Source organism: Anolis carolinensis, chromosome 2 (genome assembly GCF_035594765.1).
Source record: "Anolis carolinensis isolate JA03-04 chromosome 2, rAnoCar3.1.pri, whole genome shotgun sequence".
NCBI classification, from domain to species: Eukaryota; Metazoa; Chordata; class Lepidosauria; order Squamata; family Dactyloidae; genus Anolis; species Anolis carolinensis.
In genome coordinates, this window is record NC_085842.1 from 80,777,583 (window position 1) to 80,800,761 (window position 23,179).

Consider the following 23,179-nt stretch of genomic DNA (forward strand, 5'->3'; position numbering starts at 1 on the left):
AGATGATGCAATTATTATTATTATTATTATTATTATTATTATTATTATTATTATTATCTATCCCCTGGGTTAACTCAAGGCCTTTCCACAGTCATATACAGTGTTCCCTCACTTATCGCGGGGGTTAGGTTCCAGGACCACCCGCAATAAGTGAAAATCCTCAAAGTAGGGACACTATTTATTTTAATATTTATACATTATTTTAGTAGTTATACACTATTTCAAGTCTGTTGATAAATTGCCTCCTTCTCCTCCTGTTGCTGCTTGGGCTCCTTTTCTCTCCCTTTGGCTTCTCCTTCCTCCCTGCCTTAGGTTGTAAATTGTAATTTTTTATAATTTATAATAATTTATTTATTTATTTTAAATACCACTCTTCTCCCCCTGGGGAACCCAGAGCGGTCTTACATAATGGCAAGATTAATGCCACATACAATACAAAATATAGTAAAAACCAACAATCATAAAACACACTTAAAAACCAGTATCATACCCAATTAAAACAGTAAAATACTGTGTGACCGTTACAACAGGGTCAGTAGCATTGGGCCAAAAGTCAGAGCCAGTCTGTATTCAACTTCACATTAATCCAACGAATACATCAGGTTATATCAACTCGTATCCTAGAATGGGCCAAAAGCTTGGGCCCACATCCAGGTCTTCAGCTGCTTTCTAAGAGACATGAGTGAGGGGGCTTCTCTAATCTCCTTTGGCAAGGAGTTCCACAGCCGCGGAGCCACCACCAAAAAGCCCTGTCTCTCGTCCTCGCCAAACGCACCTGTGACAGCGGTGGGACCGAGAGCAGGGCTTCACTCAAAGATCTTAATCTGCGGGGCGGCTCATGAGGGATATACGTTTGGAGAGGTAGATTGGGCCAGAGTTTATTGAAAAACCGCAAAACAGCAAATCTGCGAAAAGTGAACTGCGAAGTAGTGAGGGAACACTGTAACTCAGAATATTTTGGCAGATAATCCACAATAGCTGCTTTGAACTGGATTATCTGAGTCCACACTGCCATATAATACAGTTCAATGTGGATTTGATATAGCAGTGTGGAAGAGGGGCTGAGAATCTAATAATAATAATAATAATAATAATAATAATAATAACCATAGGCAGAAGATTGGGGCCCCTGGTGGCACAGTGTGTTAAAGCGCTGAGCTGCTGAACTTGCAGACAGAAAGGTCCCAGGTTCAAATCCCGGGAGCAGAATGAGTGCCCGCTGTTAGCCCCAGCTCCTGCCAACCTAGCAGTTCAAAACATGCAAATGTGAGTAGATCAATAGGGAGTTAAGGAAGGTAATGGCGCTCCATGCAGTCATGCCGGCCACATGACCTGTCTATGGACAACGCCGGCTCTTCGGTTTAGAAATGGAGATGAGCACCAACCCCCAGAGTCGATCACGACTGGAATTAACGTCAGGGGAAACCTTTACCTTTACCTTTACCTAGGCAGATGTACAATAGCGCCTTCTGTTGCTGCTGGTGCACAAGGCTTTCAATTTGACATTAACTGCCAGGGTTGTAAGGTTGTAAAAATACAACTCCATGGTTCCTATACATTCAAACCATGGCAGTTAAAGTGGTGTCAAACTGCATTGATTCAGGCTGGATCTACACTGCCATATAATCCCGTTCAAAGCAGATAATCTGGATTCAGAATCTGGATTATATGGCAGCGTAGAAGCGACCTCAGATGCACCCTGCAACCAGAGCACCGCGCTCGCCCAATAAGAAGCCACGTTACGATATCTGGAGGAGCGATTTCACAGACCAATAAGAGTAAAGATGTCTTTTACTCTGAACCAATAAGAGTGAAGTACAGGGAGGAGGCGCGACGCAGCCAATCCGCTCCTTTCTTTTGCTTCTGGAGGAGGAAAGGCGTCTGTGCGGACTTTCAACCAATGAGGAGAGTCCGGGGGTGTTTCTGGCCAATGGGAGAGAGCTCTTGACGAGTGGGTGGAGCGTCCAGGGCACCGCGTGCAGGAAGTCTTCGTCGCTAGACTTGTGGTTGTGGGAGAAGCATGGCGGCTCCCGGAGCGAAGAGGAGAACGCAGAAGCAACAGCGCGGGGCTTCTGCTTCGGGCGCTGGGCGGAAGAAGCGGAAGGTCAGAGCCGGGGCTTGTGGGGAAGGGTGCGATGAAAGGGGCATGCGTGAGTTCACGCTCCTTCTCCATGCTGTGGGGCTAGAGGGAAGTATTCATCTGCCTGAGGGTTCATCTGCACTGTAGTTTTAATGCAGTTTGGTCCCACTTTAACTGCCATGGCACAATGCTATGGAATACTGGGATTTGTAGTTTAGTGAGGCACCAGCCCCCTTTGGGAGAAAAAGCTAAAAACCTTGTAATACGACAACTCTCATGATTCCACAGCATAGATGCACCCTTGGAAAGGCTGCTATTACATCATTAAATCCCAAAGTCAAGATCATCCATAGCAGGCATGGGCAAAACTTGGGCCGACCATGTGTTTTGCTGTTGTTTCTGTCACTGGTTTATTAATACAGTACATGCCAAGGAATATTATGATGCATTGCAGCTAACTTGCAGTTCTGTTCTGAAAATAATATTTATTTTCCCAGCTTCCTGCTGCAGAGGAGAAAGCTTGGCAGAAAGCTGGCTCGAAGCTCAATGAAGAGATCTCCAGTGATTCTGAACCAGATAGGTGAGAATGGGACAAAATATATATCTGATTGTGTTGTTGTTGTTCTGAGGGTGTGCCTTTAAGTTGTTTCTTCTTCCTGGGCCCGGTTCTGTTCAACATCTTTATTAATGACTTAGACGAAGCTTTGCAGACGACACCAAACTGGGAGGGATAGCCAACACTCCAGAAGACAGCAGCAGAATTCAAAACGATCTTGACAGACTAGAGAGATGGGCCGAAACTAACAAAATGAAGTTCAACAGGGACAAATGCAAGATACTTCACTTCGACAGAAAAAATGGAATGCAAAGATACAGAATGGGGGACACCTGGCTAGACAGCAGTACATGTGAAAAAGATCTTGGAGTCCTTGTGGACAACAAGTTAAACATGAGCCAGCAATGTGATGCGGCTGCTAAAAAAGCCAATGGGATTCTGGCCTGCATCATTAGGGGAATAGCGTCTAGATCCAGGGAAGTCATGCTCCCCCTCTATTCTGCCTTGGTCAGACCACACCTGGAATACTGCGTCCAATTCTGGGCACCACAGTTGAAGGGAGATGTTGACAAGCTGGAAAGCGTCCAGAGGAGGGCAACTAAAATGATCAAAGGTCTGGAGAACAAGCCCTATGAGGAGAGGCTTAAAGAACTGGGCATGTTTAGCCTGCAAAAGAGAAGGCTGAGAGGAGACATGATAGCCATGCACAAATATGTGAGGGAAAGTCACAGGGATGAGGGAGCAAGCTTGTTTTCTGCTGCCCTGCAGACTAGGACACGGAACAATGGCTTCAAACTACAGGAAAGGAGATTCCACCAGAACATTAGGAAGAACTTCCTCACTGTGAGGGCTGTTCGGCAGTGGAACTCTCTCTCCCGGACTGTGGTGGAGGCTCCTTGTTTGGAGGCTTTTAAACAGAAGCTGGATGGCCATCTGTCGGGGGTGCTTTGAATGAGATTTCCTGCTTCTTGGCAGGGGGTTGGACTGGATGGCCCATGAGGTCTCTTCCAACTCTACTATTCTATGATTCTGACCAATGGCAGCTTTAAAGCTAACCTATCACAGAGTTTTGTTGCAAAGATTTTTTCAGGAGGGTTTTTGCCATTGCCTTCCACTGAGGCTGAGAGAGTGTGATTTGCCCAAGATTACCCAAAAGGATTCATATCCAAGTAGGGATTTGAACCCTGCTGCAATGCTCTAGCTACTGCACTACACTAGCTCACTGGCTGATTTAGAGGAATTTTTAATATTATTATCATCATTATTATTATGTTTATTTACACCCTACTTTTCTCTCCACAAGGAAACTTAAAGCAGCTTCAATTAAAAGCATTTCAATACAATTATTGAAATCCAATAATATTGGATGGCTTCAAGAAAATACAGTAAGAAAGACACTTTTCTTCAAATTCCCTCTGGGTGGCTGCGTAAAGCTGGTGGATGAGAGAGTTGTGCTTTGAGGTGGAGTAACCTCTGTATTTGTTTAGTAATGTGTGATGCAGTGCCCTGTAGAATTCCCAAAAGACAACACTTTTTGGGTTTTGAGGACTGAATGGTTCTCTCTGAGCAAACTGAGAATTATTTATTTTTTACTGATGTAAGGGAGAAATGAGATCTTTCTATATAAATCATGTTTTTGTTATTTATAGCCCAGCAAAGAAAAAGAACAATGAAGCGGAAGAGGAGATTGATGAGACTCCACAAGAAAAGAAACTGAGGTTGGCAAAATTATACCTGGAGCAGCTTCGACAGCAAGGTATGTGTGAAAAAAGCTGAGTTTGATATAATAGTGATGGTAGAGACTGCAAAAACCATTTAATCCAGCACCGTGCTATGCAGAAGAACACAGCTAAAGCACTCCCAAAAGATAGCTATCCAGTCCATCTTTAAATGCTTCCAAAAAGTAATCAACTAAATATCCTCAGCAGTAAAAAAAACACCCAGACTCTTAATACTGCATAAATGCACAGTAAAAAAAAGAGAATATAGAAAAAGGCCCATTATCAGTAGTTTTTTTTAATGTATATTTTGTTGTGTGTTGGAAGCATAACAATTTTTTAAATGTTAACCAGATGTATGAAGCAATAATTTAAATCTGGTAATTGACACTGGTATCTCAGGGTGCATCAACACTGTAAAATTATTTCAGTTTGACACCACTTTTAACTGCCATGGTTCAATGCTATGGAGTCATCGAAGTAATAGTTGTTTAAGGTCTTTTGATGATTTGGCTTTGGGCATTTGCTTTGCTGAAAGATTTCAGAATCGACAGTACATTTTTAGTGTTTCAATAATAAGGAACATAAAAAGCAGGATGACTTTGCACTAGTAGTCTTGAGCCGGCTGTGGACAGAGAGCTGGTTCTTGCAGCAATGTCCCATAGCAGACATGCATTTGTGAGAATGTGTACAAACTGAACTTTAGCATCTTTATGAATGGCTTTGCTAGGACAGTATATTTTGGGAGGGAAAAGTTTACTGGGGGATTAAAGGAGCTTAAGTGAAGCAACATTTTGTTCCTTTTCATTTTTAAATCTGCTCCGTAAGCTGTTGAGATTAACACACACTGTGGCTTTTGTCTTGACAGAAGAGGAAAAGGCTGAAGAAGAGGCTTTTGAGAAGGACCTGGTCGCGGGCCGGCTAAAGGAAGATGTGGTAAGAAAAAAATCCGGGTTCCCTGATGACATGAAGGAAGCTGTTGGATCCTTTGTCACTTGGATTGGGCAAATGAAAAACAAACAGTATAACTTTCCATGGAGTGCCATCTCCTCACTAAAGGGTTGAACAAAACTGCCTCCTGTGCTACAGGGCTGCACTGGGCTCAGCTCTCATAGCTGTGTGGGAAACGGTTTTAAAAGCAGCAGGTATTCCTTCCACCTAGCAGCAAGAGGCTGGTTGACAAGCTCAGCTTCCAAGTGAGAGGTGATAAGAACAATGAGGGATGGTGTTGCTCATATATAGTAAGCAATGCAGTGAACTGCCTGTCATAAGAGTCTGGCATTAATTGTGGTTAACGTGAGCTGGTTTTTTAATCCAAGGATTTACATGGCATGGTAGAGTAGATGGCTATATAAACAATTTTCTGTTGAGTGTGATAATAGACAACTTGTTAGTGAAAGAGAGTATAACTAATATGTCTACACTAATTTTTTCAAGACGGGCATAGATAGTACACAGGGCTAATAAGCATGATGTATTTGTATACATTCTAAGCCATAATTTTATAAATAAATTTAAAAATAAAATCACAAGACCTTTTCCTTCTAAAGTCAGTCATATGTGTTCTTGACTTGTGTTGTGTTTTCTGTGTTGAAGTTATTTCATTTCCTTGAAACATTTTTTTCAACTGATTGTATCTCAACAAAGCTTCAGACATTCAATAAGATTTTGTTCACAGGGTTCCTTTAATGTTTTTAAAGCATATTGTGATGACTCCAAAGCCACACCAATGCTTATTAAAAAAATAAGATTTGTAGCTATAGGATTATGCTAACTTTGAGTAGTCTTCAGTTTCATTTTGGTGTATTTAGTACATTCCATCCTCTGTGTCAAACGCTTATGTTTTGTGAAAAGGAAAGTAATATTTTAATGAACATTCTTAATTCTATATTATTCTTATCCCCTAGCTTGAACAGAAAGGAAAATTGCAGCGACAGATTGCTAAAATTGTAAGTAGGAAAAGTATCCCTGAAGCAATTTTTCTGCAGAGTTTCATAGCATGTATTGCTTTGTTCCTAGAGCAATGGGTGAATATAGACCCTTTTCTTTTATTGCTTGTCACCTCTTAAAAATCTTCTCATGTATCCTTGGATATATTATCAAATGTTTCTCCTGCTGGAAACCATAGCACTGAAATGCAGAAACCAAAATCTGATTCCTTGATATTGTAAAGAACCTGTGGCTTGATGCATTAGTTGAAAGTATTTGCTTCTAGCAAGAATTCTTAATGCTACTATGCTAATATGAGAGGAATGAGTCATCTATGTGAGTTTGAAGGCAAGATTATTAAATATAGTAGAGTCTCACTTATCCAACATAAACAGACCGGCAGAACATTGGATAGGCAAATATGTTGGATAATAAGGAGGGACTAAGGAAAAGCTTATTAAACATCACATTACATTATGATTTTACAAATTAAGCACCAAAACATTGCAATGTATTGAAAACATTGACTACAAAAACATTATGTACTAATAAATTGACTACAAATAAAAATAGAATTGCATAAAATGAGCTTACAGTAACAACATTGTCAGAAATTAAATGTGTAAGAAGTTCAGTCCTTACTGCCTAGAGAAACAGCTGTGGATCTGGGCGGGAGGCAGACTGTGTTGGATAATCCAGAACATTGGATAAGCGAATGTTGGATAAGGGAGACTCTACTGTATTAAATTAAGCCTGCATTGCACTACAAAGCTAAGCTGAAATCACAACACTGGACATGTCATTTAATACAGGAAGCTGTTACTCTTCTTATGATTTAATTAGCCAGACTCACTTTGTATGTGGCTGAATTAACTGAATTACATTGATTTGGATACTGTGTCTCCAGTACTCAGTGTCACTCGTATATTGGTGACTGAGAACAAGTTGCTTGTGAAAAAAACAATTCTGTACTTTCAATCGGACTAGTGGGGGTGGACATTATGGCCTCACAGCTGCTGGTGTACCATTCATTTCAATGTATGTGCCTTAGTTGAAACACTGACCTCACTTCTATTCTCTGAACAGTTACAGCCTCCAGAAGCATCTGACATCCGGATACTACGAGGTCACCAACTGCCCATCACCTGTCTAGTCATCTCGCCAGATGATAAATGTATTTTCTCTGGAGCCAAAGACTGCTCCATCATCAAATGTGAGTCCCTTCTGTGGAGGAAAGAATTCCAGAGAGTCCAGAGAGTGAGCTGTGTAAATGTAAAAGATTTTATACATAGAAGCGACAAGTTTACTGTGGATTAAATAGGATTGCTGCCGCTAAAGGCTGAAGTTACAGTTTACTACTTGTGAATACTGATAATATGGGGAAGCTAATTCCTAACATTGCTAACAAAATATTGATGAACCAGAGTATGGATCTTTGTTATACTTGCAGTACTTCGTTATTCATTTATTATCTGGTTCCATTCTGTGAAGCTTTCTGATGTGTTCTTTACAGGGGGATTTGGCATTTTCCAGTATGAACATCTTCTATTTCTACAGAATTAGTCTTACCAGTGGTTCAACATAGCATTTAAAGCAACACACATTCCTACTAGCCTTCTGATATGACATGCCTTTATTTATATTTTTTGTCTATTTGAATTGGTTGATGTTAAAACTCAGTTGCTAAGCTCATTACAAGCGAATAAAAGAAGATGCTTTGAGCATCTTAACTCAGAATTATTGTGATTTGAAACAGTCTTCCTCACACAGGGACAGAGCCATAGCTCTGCTTTTTCAGACAGTGTACTGTTTACAGAATAAAAAGTCACATATAATAAGGAGTTGGGCTATTAGACTCTTGGATCACAGAGCAAATGTTATTCTCTTGTGGATTCTGTTTTAGCATAGTAGACAGATATTATGCCAGGAATCTATTCCAGGGCTTTCCCTATTACACCATTTTTGCATAGTCTGGGATTTTTTTTTACCAGATATGAACAGTGACTTTGGGCTTCCAGCTCAAGCATACCATAGAATTGCTCTGGGCTACCTAGAAAATGGCCACAGAGGTGTTTTCTCTTGGATTCCAGTGTGATTCTATGGTCAACTTCTGGTGCAACGTCTAACACAACCTTTATTGAAAGGTGACCATAGAATCATGAGGGAGGCTTAGGTTCGATCTACACTGCCCCATATTCCAGGATCTGATCCCAGATTATATGTTTATCCCAGGTTATCTGGCAGTGTAGATGCCTATAAACCCCAGATGAAAGCAGTTGGGATGTGATCCTGGGATATAGGGCAGTGTAGATCCAACCTTAAAGGAATTTTCTAGGTCCCCCAGAGCAGTTCTGTGGTTTTCAAAGTTCTTGGCTTATAAATGAAACCACATTCAACTAATCCACATAATAGGTGGGCCTTCTTCATGTTCCAGTTGATTTTGTTCATGTCTGGCTTAGATTTGAAGAAAGAAATTATGAATGGACCTAAGCTTATTTTGAGCTCTGGACAGCACATTGACAATTTTTAAAAAATAGTTTGTTTTCTGAGCACTGTGTAGTAATTGTTTAAAACACCTATGAGATCTGTGCAGCAATAGTTTAAAGGTTGTGTTGTCAAAGGCTTTCATGGCCGGAATCACAGGGTTGTTGTGTGTTTTCCGGCCTGTATGGCCATGTTGCAGAAGTATTTTCTCATGACGTTTCACCCACATCTATGGCAGGCATCCTCAGAGATTGTGAGGTATACAGCCTGGAAAATACACAACAACCCAGTTTAAAGGTTACTTTTTGGATTACAATAACCAGATCCTGCCACACAGCATGGCCACTGTTTGTGTTATCCAGGAGAATATGGCTGTTGCTCTCTAAATGCTTTGAAGCACTGCCTGTAAAAATCTGACATTAGAAAATCATCTGGTAACAAAGCATCCCTGCATTCATTAAGTAATTGACTTGGCTTTACTTTTACTTGGTAAAAGGATTCCTCAGTTAATGTAATTGGCACTAGAGTATATTGGAGTGTCGGTAGTATTTTGAGGAATGAGTAAACAATATCACTCCTTGTGTCTGAAAGTAGCTGAGTTGCATTCTGCTGTGTTCTGCAACCACTGAAATAGAATACAGAATATTATCCTTCTGTAATTTGGAAAGGCAACTCCAAAAGAGTATGTATGCCAAAATTAATCTCTCTGGTAATTATAGTTAATTATCATATACAGTTGAGTCTTGCTTATCCGACATAAACTGGCAGGCAGAATGTTGGATAAGTGAAACTGTCAGATAACAGGGTGGGTGCTCACTTGTCCGCCCTCTGTCCCTCGCTCACTCACCTGGCCGGTTCCTGGCAGTACCAGGACCCGGCTGGGTGAGTGAGCGAGCGAGCGAGGGAGGGCCTTTGCCGCCCTCCTTCACTCGCCCACCCTCCATCCCTCGTACACTCACCCCGCCGGGTCCCGGCAGCACCAGGACCCGGCCTGAGGAGGGAGGTCATCCCCAGGTGTCAGGATACGGTGTGTCGGATTAGCAAAAGTTGGATAAGTGGGACTCTACTGTAATAGTAAATATATTAGGATAATTACAAGCAATTTTCTCAGTTCTAGCTCCTTAGTGAGATGATTGAATGTATTCAAAGTTGGAGTGACTTAGATATCATTGTATCTTAGGGGATGTGGAGAGTGGGAAGAAGCTGCATGTGATCCATGGAGTAAAAAAGGGGGCAGAAAACAGTCATGTTGGCCACACAGCACACATTCTCTGCATCGCCATATCATCAGATGGCAAATACCTGGTAAGTGAACCCCTCAACTGTTCCATTCAGTCTGTTTGAGCGAGTCACTGACTAGGATGAAGATCATCTTCACACAGTGGGCCCTTGGTATCTGCTGGTGTTTGGTTCCAGGACACCCTGTGGATAGCAAATCCTTGAACGCTTATCCCATTATACATAATGCATTATAAAATGCCATCACTTATATTAAATGGCCAAATCAAATTTGCTTTTTGGAATCTATTTGGGGGGAAGGGAAGATATTTTCAAGCCGTTGATGGTTGAGTCCATAGATGAAAACTCTGTAAATACAGAGTCGACTGTACCATTAGTTACTAATCAACCTTTGCATTACTGACAGTGCCATTCGGATACGTCATGAGCACCTGCAGTCTCGGGCTATAGATTTTCCCTTTCACAGATTGGTAAAGTTTCTTGATTGCTACCATTAGGTGCCATTGGTACACTACCCAGATAGAGACACATAATGGCAGTGTTATTGTCTGTCTCTTGGTGGAGTCAATTTCTGTAAATTGTCCCTGATAATATAGTTCTCAATTGGATACCTTTTTATTGTTGGCAAGAGAACTGCCTGGGTTTGCAGTATTACTGAAGGATTTTAGGTATTGATATGAATATCTTGCCTTGTTTTTCTCTGGTAGGCAACAGGAGATAGAAATAAACTCATTATGATCTGGGAAGCTTCCACATGCAAGCACCTCTACAAATTCACAGGTCACCGGGATGCTGTGTCGGTGAGTGAATTCCACAGCTTGGAGGCAGCGACAGATTAACATAGGCACATGCAGGATTTGAGTATGGTTTTAATACGTTTGGGATGCATTTAATGCTATGGTCTAACATGCGGAGGAATTACATGAAAGAAGAATTTCACATGAATCTGGAGAGCAGTTTGTAGAAATAATCTGCACTCCTAAATCAGAGTGAAGATGCCTCCATTTGGGCAATAAAAACCATCATATTTGTTAGATGTTATTATTTTCTACACTACGTTGCATTATCTGTTGTGAACTGCTTTGAACTATCATAGGAAATGTGGGATAAAATTATGCATCTAGTGAATGATTATTATATTGATACAAGAATGTATTTTATAGAAACAGCCTGAGACATTTTACTTCACTAACTCATCATAATATTCAATATGCTTTTAGCTTGTTTAAAGTATTTTAAACTATTTAACTTTTAATGCTATTTGTAAATCGCCATGAGATCTTTGGATATTTTGAGTATAAATATTATAATCATAATAACAACCACAACCTCTATTGTGGAGGCATTTTGATTAGCTGAGAATTGGAAAGTAGGTGGCATAATACTGATAATTAAAAATAAAGATCTGCAAGGACTTCAGTGAACTTTTTTTTTAAAAAGCCATGGTAATCTGAACAGGCACTTTTATGTTGTACCTGTAGTTCATTTCATAATGTTGAGATCGTGCCTCTTGGAAGATGAGGCTGAGGTTTGGATTAAGGTGGGTATTACTACTAACCAGTTTGCCTACTCTTTATGCCACTGATCCTTTTCCCTCCTTGCTGCTTTTCTTCCACTCAGGCATTGTCTTTCCGGAAGGGCACACACCAGCTGTACAGTGCTTCACATGACCGTTCAGTCAAAGTGTGGAATGTAGCAGAGAATGCCTATGTAGAAACACTGTAAGCAATATATTCTTCCTGTGCATTTGTGACGTGGGACATTGAAGCTGAGAAGTAGATGTGGCACATAAACTCACATTAGTAGGCTAATATAAAGCTCGGCTATTTGTTTTGTGTAAGGTTTTGGTTCTTCTTCATTAGGTGCACAGCCAGCAGCAGGCTTGGTTAATGGTGCAGCTCCATTGCTCGGCTACTAATTGACTGTACCTAATCAATTACTAATTGATTGTACCTAATCATATTTTCAATGCTCCTGTACATCTAGAAAAGAAGATGAAGGCCAGGAAAAACTGCTCCTTTCCCCCCAGCTGCTCAAATATAGTCATTGGGATGCTCTTGCTTAGTTGCCTTGGAGACATAGCTGCATCTGAGATACCCTTCCCTCCTGGCTGCTGTTGCACATCTAGGGCAAAGTAACTAACCTAGAAGAGGAGATACTGGGTACCTTCTTCCATCCAAAGTATATAGATTGGGGTAATTAGGAAGTGGCTGCATAAGTCACTATCAGGATTCTAGCTGAAAAATCACATCTTTCTCTGCAGATAACAAAAGAATTATAGAGAACAGGCTGGAAGTTGGCCTATGTGATCTATTGACATGGTGACTTCTCTACACTGTTGTGTTTATTGCAGTCATGTAATTGTTCTCAAAATAAGTTAATAAGCCACATTCACATACTGCACAGTTTAATCTCTACCTTCTCTTCTCTCTTTCCTTCCCTCTTCAGGTTCGGACATCAAGATGTGATCACAGGGCTGGACAGCCTGAGCCGGGAATGTTGTGTCACGTCCGGAGGGAGGGATGGGACAGTCAGGGTTTGGAAAATCCCTGAGGAATCCCAGCTTGTGTTTTATGGGCACCAGTGAGTAAGAATAGTAACATCTTCAAACAATTCTCTTATTTGTTATATATGTGACAGGAAGCTAAGAAAAAACAACAAATGTTGGCAGCTGCACTATCATAAAGTGAAATCTGTCTACTGTGCGTTCTCTAGGAATAGCTTATGAGCATAGGCTGGAGGCTTTTCCTGCATTTATTGATCAGATTATTTTTAGATCCTCCACTGTAATAGGTATGCTTTATCTTTCTGCAGTAGTAAAGTGGGATCCAGAGATTTCCTGGTGATCCTTCTACTCTCACAGTGGAGAATAAGGAAGATTTATTTTCAGGTCCTTTCTGCTCCTCCCTCTGCAGCCACTTTCATGCACATTCCCACATCTCTTTTGGGGTTGAGGAATCCACCTGAATGTTTGGGTTTCTGGCATGGGATAATAAATAATAGTAATAATAATAATAATAATAATAATATCAACAACAATAATAAAACTTTATTTGTACCCCGTCCCATCTCCCAATAAGGGACTTGGAGCATCTTACAGACATAAACATAATAAATAAGCAATCTAATTAATAACATAACCAATTACGCATTCAAAATTAACACAAGACAGATCAGCACATACACCACTATAATAAAACAATAAACAGAGAATAAAAACAATTTAGTATTGGGCACGTTTGCCTGGGAAGCAAGACAAATGAGTGCGAGACTTGGATGCTGGATTCTTCCTAACACTTGTCATAGTGAATGCCAAATTCCTGATTTTTTTAAAAAAAATGAGTAGTCTAAAGTTGAGATTTTTAAAGTGAGCTCCTAACTGGCAAGCTGGAACATTTACCAAACAAGGTTACTAAAATGATCAGGGGTCTGGAAACAGCCTTAATAAGAAATGACTTAAGGAATTGAGTGTGCCTAGTTTGGAAAAGAGAGTGCGATAGCCATCTTTAGATAACTGAAAGGATGTCATGTAGAAGATGGAGCTAACTTGTCTTTTGCTGCTCCAGAGATTAAAATTAGAACCAGTGAAATCAAATGACAAGAAAAGAGATTCTGCTTGAACATTAGGAAGAACTTTACTGTAAGAGCTGTTTAACAGTGGACTCTCTCCATCTTTGGAAGTCTTTCAGGAGTGCTTTAGTTTTCTATTCCTGCATGGCAAAGATTTGGATTAGATGGTCTTTGTGTCCTTTTTAATTGTTAGATTCGATGATTGTGAGGTTTATTTAGTATATTATCTGAGATAGTAACATGCATGAAATTGCCACTCCAGGATCACTCCTAGACATGAAAATCCCATGTAGGCAGATCTGCCAGAGCAGCTTGGATGTTGAAGAGTGATATTCTTAGGCTGAGTGAGATAGAGGATGATACTAACTTGGGATTCATGGTGGGAAGCTGTTCACCATGCGTTATACCATGAAACATTTTCCTTTGTGACCTTTCACTATTTGCCTATTTATTTAGTCACCTTTATTTATACTTAAGTATTTAATTAATACTTCACTTTTCTCCCAATATGGGACCCAAGTCATCTTACAATAGAGTACAGTTAAAAACAAAACATCCTGCTGAAGCACTCTTCACTTTACTACAGAGCATGAGCATAGTATAATGCTTTAATTTTGGACTACGGCTCTGGAGACCAGGGTTCAAATCCCCACTCAACAGCAGAATCAACTGGCAAGTCACACTTTCTCGTCATCAGAAAAAGGCAAAGCCCATGTGAACAAGCATTGCCAAGAAAACTCTGCTATAGTTTTGCTTTCGTGTCACCATGTGTTGGAAACAGGTTGAAGGCACACAACAACAATTTAAAACATCATGTAAGGATAAAAGTACAAAAAACCATTTGATACATCACATTATACACTGACAGTTTATTTCCTATTTAAATGAAAAGCCTTGAAAATGGCCACCTATGAATAACGGGTTCAGAAATATATTATTTTCCATAAAAATGAATTCTGACATTTGTTCTTCCCATGTGTTTTGTCAGCTAGCTTAAGTTTTATTTCCTTAGGCTGTATGTCTGGCAATGCACTTCTTTCTATTGCGCACTAGGAGCCCGGAGTCCTCAAGTTTCTTCTCTAATAGACTGCAGCATGTTATTGAAAAACCAATAATGTTTTTTTTTTCTTTTGGATTAGGGGATCTATTGATTGTATTCAGCTGATCAATGAGGAGCATATGGTGTCTGGTGCAGACGATGGGTAAGTACCGGCTGAAGTTTATCTTGCAGAATTACTGTGGCTCTTCCATGTCGTGTAATTTGTTGATTTGCTCTTCTTAAGGTCAGTAGCCCTGTGGGGTCTTTCAAAAAAGAAACCTCTGTTCGTGGTCAGAAAAGCTCATGGTCTCCATGGCACCCAGGGCCTAGAACAGCCATATTGGATTTCTTCTGTTGCTGCCTTGCTGAACAGTGACCTCGTAGCCACAGGTGCCTCATATTGCGGTATCATTGCTATTTCTTTTTCTGTTGCCTTGAGGGTAGCAGAGGGAGGGTGGTTTTTCTTAAGTCTGTTCAGAATGAGATGCTTCGTTCATTCCCATGGCAGGGTTGACAGATAGCAGAGGCTTTGTAGCTTGAGTAGTTCTGATAGCCAGTCTACGATGATGCAGGTATCCTCCTGGTTCTCCTGAGGATGTTGTGTTCATTAGATATCTAGCCATCAGAACATCGCTGGGCAATTTTCAGCTGATCTCCGACCTCTCCCAAATGCTACATGGCCATATCAGGAAACCTGGAGACAAGAAAAGAGTGTCTCTCAGGAAGCGGGAGATAGTGGCAGATATGGAGGTAAAACTCCTCCAAGGATCTAAGGGCTAGGGTTTCTTTTTGAGGTAAGACTTAGCACATGGTTTTCTTCATCAGGATTTCCTGACTTTCAAAAAACACCCTTTTTAGGGGTTTCTCCCAGATTACTTAATATTCTTTACACCCCAGAAGCTTGCTATAGTAGAACCTATGGTGTATTTTGGGCTTAAGTCCTACAAAGTACTTCAGAGTAAGTCCCCTAAAATCCAGTGGGGTCAGTTCCTAAGTAGACTTGTATAATATTCAAGCTGCTCGATAATGTTGTCTTCTGCTCTCATGTGGTTTTGGCAGCCATGGCCTGTTTAACAGGTTCTGTCTTACGTTCCCCCTTGTAATGTGTCCCAGGATCCTTGTTAAAGTGTATATGGTTCTCATAGGTGTTGTTGCTGTGTGAGTTTCCTGAAGGAAGCCAGCTATTTCAGGTTGTCTGACAGAAAGGGTGGGACTGTTGTTCCATTTGCACCTGAGCTGCTTCTCATCTCACTCCTGGGTGGCTTTAGGGAGAGTGCTCTGATATCTTAGGGTATGATGTCAAAGGACACAGCTTAGATCTTTTAGAGAAACATCTGGTCTTATAACTTTATTCAACAGATGCATTCTGCTAAATGAAGCAGCAACTTTTGTTCAACAAAAAAAGATTTTCAGTGACACCATTGATGGTGCAGGTCAGTTTAAGGAGGCTAAGAATCTTTTGAAGGAAAAGGATACACTTCTCAAGCTATAAATATGGCTTATTTGATACTTATTATTTAGAATAGCAGGGCTGAATAGAGACCCAAAGCAGCTAATAGCCTTAAAAACCTACAAAATATAAATATTAAAATAATTCAATTAAAATCTCATTAATAAATAAGTAAAAACGGTTGTAAACAATTCCTTTAGTCTGCAGCAATTCCACCAACAAAACTGAAATGACTGGCATTTGGTGGCACTTCATCTTGTTTATAGGACTAATTGCTACTCCTGGAAACTTCCAGAACACCTCCCCCATCCCTCCAAAAAGAAAAAAAGAAAAAGAAAGAAATTGTCATGAATGTTTTTCCTGGCTGCTGGGTGACTGATAAATCTAGGAGTTGCAAAGGTTCATTCTTACTCACTTATTAGTATAGATGTCTTTTGGATCCTCTGGACATGCATAAGATTTTCAGTTGGCAACTTTATTAAGAACTAGAATCTTGGAAAAATACTCTATAAGATGAAAACAGCAGGAAAAAATCAAGGTATAGGAAAGCCTAGTTGACATAGGCCGGAAATAAGGTTAAGATAACACTTTTCATTTGTCGCACCTCAGGTTAGCTTCACCTTGCTATAAACACCAATCCACACACAGGAAGTAGTCTTTTGTAGTTTATTTAGAATAGGCAAAAGATAGTTCATAAAAGGGAAAAAGTTCAGTTCCAAAAGATAGGTACAAAACCAAGGCTGTAAGCAATAAGTCCATAGAAACATAGAGCACAAAACAAGGTCCTTTTCCTGGAAGCCAAAAGTCCCAACAAACAGAATATATCCACAAGATATTACAGGAAAGCAAACTTGGCACAGGAAAGCAGACTTGCTTCTAGATCAAGCGATGGAGTTGCATTGACAGAGAGCTCTCTGCAAACAGACTGTTTTAAAAGCATGACATAAAGGCGTTCCTTTGCCCTTTGAACTCTTATTTATTGGCTGTGTGAAGGCTTCTCCGCAACTCTCTAAATTCCAGTCTCGTAGCCGGCAAAGCGTTATCCTCTCTTTCTACTCCCTGCACCTGAAATTCCTTGTTAGAAATAACATCATGATTTATTCCCATGGGAACAACTCCCTGCTCTTCATTTCCAACAGCTGGAACCGCTCCTATAATTCCCAGCATCAGAATCATCCTCAAATTCATCCCGAATCCCATCATTATGCACATATAGCCCAGAATCTTCATCAGAGTCACGCAAAGGCAAAGGCTGAGCCACAACATCATTGACTCAATTGACCGGTGTTGATAAAAGGCCCACAACTCATTTGCCATAGGAAAACATCTATGTTGCTTAAAATGCTGGATGTGAAAGGAAGGTCTCACATGTTTTGTTCTTGGCAGGTTCCAATAATTCCAGTGTGAAGTTATGGAAGTGTGGAGAAGGATTTCGCAAGTTGGAGCCACTCTTTGAAATTCCCTTGGTAAGAAAAAATACTGGGCAAAGGACCATAGCCTCTTGTATTAAGGGGCTTTTTTGGTCTGCAGTAAATAAAGCTAAGTGGTAAATGAGCCAAAGAGTAGCAGTGTTTTGTTTTGATCACCCAGACTCACCTGTACAGATGTCACCTAGTTCACTAACCTTTGGTTGCTTTGATCAAGACTTTCTCCCAGTCCCAGCTCTGCTCCGCATGGAAATAACAGTTCCAACCTCCCTTGCAGAATTGTTGAAAGGCTTACCAAGAAATTATGTATGAAATGCCTTGAATACCTCAAGGTGCTATGTAAATGCTTATTTTTATGCTGCTGAGTTTTGCTTTCTGAAAGAAGCTCATGAATGCTAGATCAGCGGTGTTAAGTCCCAGTGCACCCTGTTGAGTAGTTATGTTAGCTTCCAATGATATGAGAGAATATGCACATTTTGTTCTAAACTGTAAAGTTCCTCTGAATTATCCAGGATCCAATAATTTGAACTGAATAGTACTTTTCTGACATCAACCGAATTGTACTTTTGTAATGCCTCTCATTGACACTGGAGCAGAGCTTTCATTGTAAGAGCTCTTGGGTCTAAACTGCAACAGAAAGGGCTGCTTAGAAACAGTGGTTAGATCTGAGGCTCGAAAGAGAAATCCAGGATTGCCTTATATTGTATAAAGCGGGGAGGGTTAGAATGATCAAGAATGTGAATAAAAGGGGCAAAATAAAATGCCAGTAGTGATGTTACTGTAATTGATGGATCAAATCTCTGTGATGTCATAACGTGTAGTTATTTACAGAAGGGACACTTGTAATCTGTGGCAACTAAAACAACAGTCTTGTGATTAAGAAGACTTCAGAAGATTATGAATCTGCTGGTCTCTAAAGTGCCACAGGAATCTTAGTTGGAATATGTACAGTGCCTTTGGACATCTCAGGCAGTCCATAATCCAAACATGTTGTTGATGTTCTGCTTTGTGCATAGACTTCTTACATTTATGCTGTTGCTAAAAACTATCATCAACATAACACAATAAAGGGACTGTTGTAGCAAATCATTGCATCAATTAGTATCTAGATAAGGCAAACAGATGTCCAAAATCCTGATGTTTAACATAGTGGTGCATTTCTTCCTCAGGTTGGCTTTGTCAATAGTTTGAAATTCTCAAATTCCGGAAATTTCCTTGTGGCAGGAATTGGACAAGAACACAGGTAATTAGTCTTGCCTATTTATTTTATTATATGTGCATGGTCTCCAATTGCATTGGTGCTGTGTATATATTCACTGTCAGATAAACATTTATCACAAATGCTTTAAATGCATTGTTTTCCCCAAACTTCAGCTCTGAGGCATGGCTTGTGCCCTCCTGCTCACGTCTTCATGTTCTCATGGGATCTGATAGAATTTGAAGTGTAATTATAATAAGTGATGCTTATTTCTGTTATTTTATGGGGAAAACACACTTGGCTTACCTCTCTGGATTTATCTGATCATGGGAGAAGCATCTTTAAAGATTACTTTATAACTGTAGGAGTAAACTACAATTAAATCTAGCCTCACGTTTTAAAATCTATCTTAGATTGTGGGAAAGAGGTGCCCTTACAGGTAAAAATATGTATTATGTATGAACTAAATCGCCATCAATTCGGCTTTTTATTCTTGAGACAAAAAGTTGAATTGTCTGCTGAGACTGTGTATGGAAAAAAAATCTCTCCTGTACCATTTTTCAGTTCCATCTTTGTCAGCAGGGAGCTTGGCAAATAAGTTTGTGTTGGCTTTACTCATTTTTATGCCATTTTTTAGTCCTGTCAGTGATAGATTGAATGTATGCAGGTGAAAAGATGGAGGGTTAAACTAGGCAAGACAGAGGTGCTCCTTATTAGTTGAAAGGTTCCTGGAGATGTTAGATCAAGCCACAATAGCATATATCTTGTTCACACTCGGTTTGGATTATATACTGCATTTTGTGTGGGATTGTCTTTGGAAGTATTTCAGAAACTTCAACGAGAATCCTGTAGCCAGACTGTTGACCATAGCCAGTGATAGGGAAATGTAACTCAACTGTTGCAAAAGCTTTGTTGGTTGCTGCATGCCTGTTTCCAGTCAGGGTTATACCCCATTTATCTGACAGATTAGGAACCAGAGCACTGTAATTGAGAAATCATCAAATGTGGAATTTAGTATTTTAAAATATGAATTTAGAGAGAAAAAAGCATCTAGTTGCAGAAGTGGAAACACGACCAAAATGTTCAAAAGAGCAGACCAAACCTTGAATGTATGTTCTAGTTATTAAAAGAGCACATCATCAAAAAGCAGACGGATGAAAAGTGTGGGGCATCTATTTATGTTGGTTATGACCTACAAAGCTCTATGTAACTTGAGTTCAGAACAACTGAAATAGTGTATCACCGTATGTGAACTTGCCTAAATTTGAAGATCTTTTCTGGAATGCTTTCTTTCAGTCCTAGTAATATCATAGGCACAAGTGGTGAGGACATTTTTACAGAAAGTGCTTTTTATTTTTATTTCTTTTTTCTTTTTGCTTATTAATCTTTTGTACCTTTCATTGTTTTCACTGAATTTGATTTAGTCTAAATTATAAGCTGTCTAAAGTCTCCCATTGAGAGGAAAGCATGATATAAAACAAATAAATACATTGAAACATGTACATAGAGGTTCTGACAAGTGTGTTTCCACCCTTTGGCTTCATGTTCAGAGTTACTAGATGACATAGTAGAGGAGTGTTTTTGTGCCACATAATTTATTGTTTCTGGGCTGTATTACAGATTGGGCCGTTGGTGGAGGATCAAAGAAGCCAAGAATAGCATCTGTATTGTTCCACTTAAGAAGATCACAGCAGACAACACACAGACACCTGATAAAGACTCCTAATGTTAGATTCTCTACAAATACTCTTTGTAAAAGACTCGTGTAGATGAAATCTGTACATTAAAACTACCATTTTTGTTTATTAACTGGAAGTTGCTTTCCCCTTAATTATCTTCTTGGTGTTATGTAATAGGGCTGCAAATTGGGGGGGGGGGGGGGTGTTTGCAGTTCCTGACACAGGAACTTCTCTGCTGTTCTAGAGCACTTCTGCCTTAGTGGATGATCTACACCAGGAACTGGACAGGGGGAGTGTGTCCCTGTTGGTTCTGCTGGACCTCTCAGCAGCCTTTGATACCGTAGACCAGGGGTCCTCAAACTTTTAAAGCAGAGGGCCGGTCCACAATCCTTTAGACTGTGGAGGGGCCGAATTATCATTTGAAAAAAAAAACCGAACAAATTCCTATGCACACTGCACATGTCTTATTTGTAGTGCAAAACAACAACAGTAATGAAAGAACAATACAATACAGTAGAGTCTCACTTATCCAAGCCTCACTTATCCAAGCTTCTGGATAATCCAAGCCATTTTTGTAGTCAATATTTTCAATATATCAAGATATTTTGGTGCTAAATTAGTAAATACAGTAATTACAACATAACATTACTACATACTGAACTACTTTTTCTGTCAAATTTGTCATATAACATGATGTTTTGGTGCTTAATTTGTAAAATCATAACCTAATTTGATGTTTAATAGGCTTTTCCTTGATCCCTCCTTATTATCCAAGATATTCGCTTATCCAAGCTTGCGGGCCCGTTTAGCTTGGATAAGTGAGACTTTACTGTATTTAAAAATGAAAACAATTTTAACCAACATAAACCTATCAGGATTTCAATGGGAAATGTGGGCCTACTTCTGGCAAATGAGATAGTCAAGTTAATTAGGATTGTTGTTGTTGTGTGCCTTCAAGTCATTTCAGACTTTGGGCGAGCCTAAGTCTAAAATTATTTATTTATTCATTTACTACATTTATATCCCGCCCTTCTCACCCCGAAGGGGACTCAGAGCAGCTGTACATACAATATATTATATTATTAGCATAGTAGAATATTAGCATTATATATTACTCTATTGAACTATACCACTATACTGTAATATTATATGTAATATAGAATTAATATTAGTATATGGTATTGTTATTAGTATTATATTGTATAACATATTATTATCAATATTATATGTATATACAATATATTATATTATTTAAAATCATATAAAATATTATATTATAAAACTGAGTGTGGGGGCCAGGTAAATGGCCTCGGAGGGCCGCATCCGGCCCCCGGGCCATAGTTTGGGGACCCCTGCCGTAGACCACAATATCCTTCTGGAGCGCCTCGCAAGAATGGGTCTTGGAGGTATTGTTCTTCAGTGGCTCCAGTCCTTCCTGGAGGATTGCTCCCAGAAGGTGTTGGGGGACACCTGCTCGGTACCACAGCCATTGTCCTGTGGGGTCCATCAGGGATCAGTACTGTTTCCCGTGTTGTTTAACATCTACATGAAGCCCTTGGGAGAGATCATCCGGAGTTTTGGAGTTCAACGTCATTTGTACGCAGATGACTTCAACTCTATCACTTCTTTCCACCTGCTACTAAGGAGACTGTTCAGGTCCTGAATCGGTGCTTGGCAGCGATGACGGGGTATAGGGTTACAGCCTGTGTTGGATGGGGTTACACTCCCCCTGAAAATGCGGGCTCACAGCTTAGGAACTCTCTTGGACTCATTGCTGAGCCTGGAGCCCCAGGTTTCAGTGGTGGCCAGGGGAGCATTCACACAATTAAAACTTGTGCGCCACTTGCTCCCATACCTTGGGAAGTCAGACTTGCCCACAGCAGTCCACGCTCTAGTTACATCCCAAATAGACTACTGCATCGTGCTCTACGTGGGGTTGCCTTTGAAGACTGTTTGGAAGCTTCAAATGGTCCAATGGGCGGCAACCAGATTGCTCACCGGAGCGGTGTATAGGGAGCATACAACCCCCGCTACATCAGTTCCACTAGCTACCAGTCTGCTACCAAGCACAATTCAAAGTGCTGGCTTTCGCCTATAAAGCCCTAAACGGTTCTGGCCCAGCTTACCTATCCGAATGTATCTCTGAGCTTAAGATAGTCTGGGGAGGCACTGCTCTTGGTCCTGCCTCCTTCGCAGGTGCGGTTAGCAGGAATGAAAGACGGCCTTCTCAGTGGAATTCCCTCCCCAAGGACATTAGATCAGCCCCTGCCCTCCTGACCTTCCGTAAGAAAGTAAAAATGTGGCTTTGTGACCAAGCCTTTGGAGAACTTGTGCAATAGATTGATATGGAATGATGTGCAATGACTATAGGAACTGTCTGTGGATTATGTGATTAATTATGATTGTATTGTTTTAAATGTTTCTAATTGTTTTAATGTATTTTATTACATTTATTTTAAATGTTCATTTTAATTGTACATTGTTTTTAAGGCATCAAATAGTTGCCTATGTGTAAAGCCGCCTTGAATCCCCTTCAGAATTGAAAAAGGCAGGTTAGAAATGTCAAATAATACTCAAAGTAGTTTTCTGGGGACCAGTGCCAGTCTGCATGCTAGCAACATCTGCTCCCAGGCTAGTTTCCAGGAAAGAAAGAATTGGTTGTAGCCAATGGATGCAGGTACTGTTCTGGTAAATGGTACATTAGCTAAAGAGATTTGCTTACATTAGAAGCAGTGCTCTATCTTTGAGAATGTAAATGGGATTTGCAAATCAGTTCTAACCTGGCTGGGATCTTTTAATATCAGGCTACC

At 40.2% G+C, this 23,179-nt stretch overlaps 1 protein-coding gene across 2 annotated transcripts; it reads left to right on the plus strand.

Moving 5' to 3' along the window:
- The first annotated feature begins 1,947 nt into the window (after positions 1–1,947).
- rrp9 (ribosomal RNA processing 9, U3 small nucleolar RNA binding protein) lies at positions 1,948–20,499 on the plus strand. 2 transcript variants are annotated; one of them, XM_008105089.3, is made up of 15 exons: positions 1,948–2,104; positions 2,578–2,660; positions 4,286–4,392; positions 5,223–5,290; positions 6,262–6,303; positions 7,370–7,496; positions 9,948–10,072; positions 10,714–10,806; positions 11,627–11,727; positions 12,455–12,589; positions 14,716–14,778; positions 14,860–15,020; positions 17,452–17,531; positions 18,662–18,735; positions 20,311–20,499. In XM_008105089.3, the coding sequence occupies exons 1-15, from the start codon at positions 2,021–2,023 to the stop codon at positions 20,414–20,416; spliced, it is 1,449 nt and encodes a 482-aa protein (XP_008103296.2). In that variant the 5' UTR covers positions 1,948–2,020; the 3' UTR covers positions 20,417–20,499. The 2 variants fall into 2 exon arrangements, with proteins under 2 accessions (XP_008103296.2, XP_003217613.2); XM_003217565.4 differs by having other exon boundaries at positions 14,860–15,005.
- The last annotated feature ends 2,680 nt before the right edge of the window (positions 20,500–23,179 follow it).